General features: G+C 40.9%; 1 protein-coding gene across 1 annotated transcript; it reads left to right on the top strand.

The window, feature by feature from the left end:
* Positions 1-2,022: 2,022 nt before the first annotated feature.
* Positions 2,023-5,023, top strand: LOC149280951 (voltage-gated potassium channel regulatory subunit KCNG1-like). Its single transcript, XM_089499950.1, has 2 exons — positions 2,023-2,781; positions 4,256-5,023. The coding sequence occupies exons 1-2, from the start codon at positions 2,023-2,025 to the stop codon at positions 5,021-5,023; spliced, it is 1,527 nt and encodes a 508-aa protein (XP_089356076.1).
* Positions 5,024-5,310: the final 287 nt, after the last annotated feature.

Raw genomic sequence — 5,310 nt, 5'->3', positions numbered from 1 at the left:
GATTCAATAAAGCAAAAATGAAGCTATATCAGTAGCTCTACCACCGATTCTGCCAGCAGCCGTCAAACACACTGTTGATGTTAACAATGACCAGAGAATAACGTTAGAAAATCCATAATCTAAGTATGTCAGTTATGGTTTTTTTTTTTTTAGGTGTTCTGGTGAAAAGTACAGTGCAGGGTGACTTATAGGAATATCATGAGATTTTGTCATTATATTTACTATGATTTCCTGGTATTCTATGTCCCAAGTATCGCTCTTTAAGCTCCAGAACTCTCAATCTTGGTTCTTGTCCCACTAAGGATCTTAGAATGTTGTGTATTAAATGTTACGCAGTGATCTTCGGTAGTAAAACGTGTCGGCGAACTTCATAGGTATGCACGGAGTTCTAACACCTCCACATATATATAGGATCTGTAAGGGGCTGGAGAGGTGGGGTTTGTTGCAGAGGGTTTAGGCTCAATGTCACGCTTGGATGATCAGAGGTCTCCTTCGACTGCTTGATCACCCGGCCGTGTTGGGTCACGAGCAGAACATCGGAAGTACCTGTTACACACACTAGTGGGCGCTCCCTTGACCCGCGAACGAGCGGTGGGGCAGCGTGCCGCCATGATTTAAATACCCCGACTTGCTGGTGCGGTCCTCTGGACCCCCCCCAGGAACAAATTTTCACTTTTTGACCAGCTTAAGTATTAAAAATGGTTAGTTGATTAAAAATAACTTCCCTGGGCTGCACCGGGAAACATTGATTACTTGGAGATCAAATAAATAAGGATCCACCGTTGGTGTAGCGCCTAATGCTCCAGATTGATGAGCAACAAGTTGATACTCCTATGTAGAGATCATATATAGAGACGCTACAATCTTCATTTTTAACGCTTGTAATGTTGTTCTTGTGTGATTTTAACCTTCAGAGGAAGGAATAAAAAGGACTGATGTCCCGAGGCCTATTTGCCGAGTATATTAGAGAGCAAAGTTTCTTTGCGTCGGTGGGATGCCCTTCAGTCCATGGACAGGCTTCGTTTCGAGTTTCTGTGTGCTCTCCAAACAATGGGGAGAAAAAGAGTGTACACTTTATGACGTTCAACAGTTTGAGTACACCTTTAATAAAGTAGTGGTAGGTACTTGGCATATCCTTCCAGTGGTGGACCAGAAGTGGAAGCGACATCTACACAAGGTACTCAAAAAGTTGGACCCATCCAGGGCTAGCTGGAGCGGGGTGTCCTTTAATCCATCATCATCAACCTGCTTCGCTCTAATGTATCTGAACATGTGATAATTTAAGTGTCATATTTACCTATAGCTGTACCTAAATAGGCCATGATTTTAAATCAAACCCACCGTACGGCAATTAGTCTGTTACGGAGCTCGCAGGTCGTAAAAGGAACTTCAGCGTACAAAAGCATAATATGATCTGCGGAAACAGATGGTTTTTCTTACAGTATTTAAACAACACAACAGGCTCTATATTTAGCTCATTGTTCACATATGTTGATTTTTTTTTTAAAGTTATTATACAGAAACGACTGACTAAAAGAGCTTGGGTGGATGGGTGAAACATAATATGCTTAACGGAGCTTTATTAAATAATAATATTACTAATAATAATAATAATAGTAATAATAATAACAGGTGTTCATTTAAAAAAAGAAATCAATGAAAAAAAAAATGAAATTTTGGGGGTAATTTTGTGGTTTCAAACAATGCATAAGGACTAAACAAATTACTCCCAAACTGAGTTTTGTTAATGTGATAGACCCTTCTGTATGAGAAATAACATCATCCACCTCAAAATATAATTGTTTCCTGTAGGATCAATACAACTTCGGTTACCATGGGCTATCAACCAATCTATTAGCTTTTCTTCTAAAGGAATTCTGGGTGCAATTTAATTATCGTGATGCCAACTGGTTTCCGATCAACCAAAGAGTTAAGCTCCATGTATATGTAGTCAATATATTTTCTTGTTTTGCAGACCTACTCCGTTGGTATGTTGGAGGGATGTGAGTCTTTAAAGTCAACATGACTCTTCTAGGAGGAGAAAATTCTGACTATGACTACAGCGCGTTAAGCTGCGGTTCCGATACCTCCTTCAACCAGAATTTCTTTACAGAAGCGGAATCTCTGAAAGGGATCTTCTACAAACGAGCAAAACTCATCCAACCAGCTGAGGACCTCTTTCAAAGCGCTCACCCCGAAGACCGCAAGCACCATGCCATAATAAATGTTGGTGGGATCCGGTATCTTCTGCCATGGACAACCCTTGACGAATTCCCCATGACTCGCCTGGGGCAGCTTAAACTTTGTAGCAATTTTGATGAGATTTTGAGCATTTGTGATGATTATGATGTCACCTGCAATGAGTTTTTCTTTGACCGCAACCCAGGAGCGTTTAGAACAATTTTGACTTTTCTGAGAGTAGGAAAGCTTAGGTTGTTGCGTGAAATGTGCGCGTTGTCCTTTCAGGAAGAACTACTTTACTGGGGCATTGAGGAGGGCAACCTGGAATGGTGTTGCAAAAGGAGGTACCTACAGAAGATGGAAGAGTTTGCCGAGCTCAACCTGAGGGAAGATGAACTGATTGAGAATGAAAACCCGTCGGAACCCGAGGATGAGACCAAGTTAGACACGTGCATGCGTCACCTCCGTAACATGGTGGAGAAACCACAGTCTGGACTTCCTGGAAAGATCTTTGCCTGTCTGTCCGTGTTGTTTGTGACAATCACAGCTGTGAACCTGTCCATCAGCACAATGCCTGACATGCGAGAAGAGGAGGAAAAAGTAAGATGTTCCGTTAAATCCATGCGGTTTATTTGTATGTCCACCAAAAAAATTAAATAGAATCTTCAAAATAGGCGGGTTCTAGAACTCCACTTCTCTAACAATATTCATTTTGAACATAAAAGTTTGGGGTTTATTCCTGACATTACCGTGTCTTGAGCAGGTCTTATCCTACATACAGATAAGTCCTAGAGCCACCTCTCCATTTTACCCTTTCCATGATATTTTGTCACGTGGATTAGTCTATGGCTTTTTCTGGTCTTTTTCTAGAGGATTATAAACATAAATAAGTTGCTGTAGCCAATGAAAGGACAGGAGCAGCGGCGCAACAATAGAATCTAATGAAACCTATATCTATACCTTGAGGTTTTGTTTTTTTTTTCTTTACATTTTTCCATCACTGTTATTACGTTGAAGAAATTTGGCTTAAAAGTTGAGGATTCCTTTACTTGAGGAGAATTTACGTTGACCTCTTCCTTCTAAGGCTGTCGGTACCAATCAGCTTCCACATAATATGAAAATGGGAGTGGCTTATTATGACTATTGTAGCAAACAGTAAAAATGGCTGCTCACCATGAAAACTGGATTTCTAATGCATTAGTTTAATTTGGAAATACCATATATTAAGTATATTAAGCAAACACAAGGATTCTGGAAGGCGACAGATCCACGTTTTCTGTGTGCATTTAATGTCCGCTCCCTGTCCTAAAATGAGTTTTAGTTAAAGTCTATGGCTACTAAAATGTCGGAAGGCTGTTCGTTTCTCGGGTGTCCTCGGATCTTGGGGGCATCTGGTGGGGATTCGATCTGCTATTCTATAGTGTGATTGTCTAATGATAAATATGGACCGATGGAAATCCTACTGGTCGTCATACTGGGTACCAAAATATCATAGTTCGCTGACAATTATACATCGACTGCAGCAAGGACTGTCAGATGCATTTCATAACCGCGTGAGAAAAGATGGGGTATGTGTAAAAAGTGATCGTAGCAACCATAGGAATATTCCTGATTACTTTAACATTCCGTAGGTTTCTATGGTGACTGAACTTTGTAACACAATCGCTTTTTACACATATCCCCAAACATTATGTGAGAACACTGTTTGGAGTCATATATATATTTATATTTATATAATCTAACTATATTAAGAGTTCTAATACTTTTTTTAATGATTTATTATACATCATTTTCCAATCATTTATTATTTTTTGTAAGCTGGGAGATAAGTTATTAATTTTTCTTTAAAAGTTTTTTTTTTTATTTTAAGAACTTTACATTCTACATCCAGTACACAAACCCCATGCGATAAAGCCCTAAGATACATTAAATCTATATATTGAATCTATCGCTCAGTGCCCGTTGGGGTTAGCAAAAGGTTTAGGATCTCATTCTATTGAAAATTCTACTTTTTTTCTTTTAAAGTGGCCACATCAATAATTTAAGTTTGTTTTTTTTCTTTGTTTTTTTACAGGGTCAGTGTTCTCAAATGTGCTACAATATCTTCATTGTGGAATCGGTCTGCGTGGGATGGTTTTCTCTGGAATTCATCCTTCGCTTCATTCAAGCACCCAGCAAATTTAGTTTTTTGAGAAGGCCTCTGAACCTCATAGACATCGTGGCCATCCTGCCCTACTACATCACGTTGATCGTCGACAAAACATCTGGCCAAAAAAGGCCAGGTTCAGGCAACAGCTACCTAGACAAAGTTGGCCTGGTGCTACGTATTCTCCGTGCCTTGAGAATTTTGTATGTGATGCGTCTTGCCAGGCACTCGTTGGGCTTACAGACTTTGGGACTTACTGCGAGACGTTGCACTCGAGAGTTCGGACTTCTGCTCCTGTTCCTCTGCGTGGCCATCGCGCTTTTTGCTCCCCTCCTCTACTTGATTGAAAACGAAATGGCCGACTCCCAGGAATTCACCAGTATCCCCGCCTGTTACTGGTGGGCCGTCATCACCATGACCACGGTAGGCTACGGGGACATGGTGCCTCGGAGCATCCCTGGTCAAGTGGTGGCCCTCAGCAGCATTTTAAGCGGGATCCTACTAATGGCCTTCCCGGTCACGTCCATCTTCCATACGTTCTCGCGCTCGTACATTGAGCTGAAACAGGAACAGGAGAGGCTGATTTGCAGGAGAGCACAGCTGCTGATGAAAACGAAGTCCCAGCTGAGTAATATCTCACACGGGAGCGACATATTGTTTGAAAGCATGTCTTCAGAGGCTAAAGACAATGATTGAAAGGAGATGACTTTGAACGCCCAGCTGTGTCTACATGAAAATGTCATCGGATTTGCTGAAAGAGCACTTAAAAAGCGGTAGCTGGCAATGAATTACAAGAACAAAACTACGCCATCTTCTAAAGTTATACTGAGTATCACCAAGCCCACCCATCAAATTGAACATTAGCCCCTTGAGTGCCTAAAACAAAAGCCTCCTCAATAGAATTCTACTGATGGGAACAAGTAGTCCAGAATTCAGAATCTTCATCGTGTGACTTATTCGATACATTGCATTTTTCTGCCTCT

Source organism: Sceloporus occidentalis, unplaced genomic scaffold (assembly GCF_023333645.1).
Source record: "Sceloporus occidentalis isolate IW3139 unplaced genomic scaffold, rSceOcc1.0.p SCAF_143, whole genome shotgun sequence".
In the NCBI taxonomy this organism is placed as follows: domain Eukaryota; kingdom Metazoa; phylum Chordata; class Lepidosauria; order Squamata; family Phrynosomatidae; genus Sceloporus; species Sceloporus occidentalis.
This window is presented reverse-complemented; position numbering and strand designations above follow the sequence as displayed.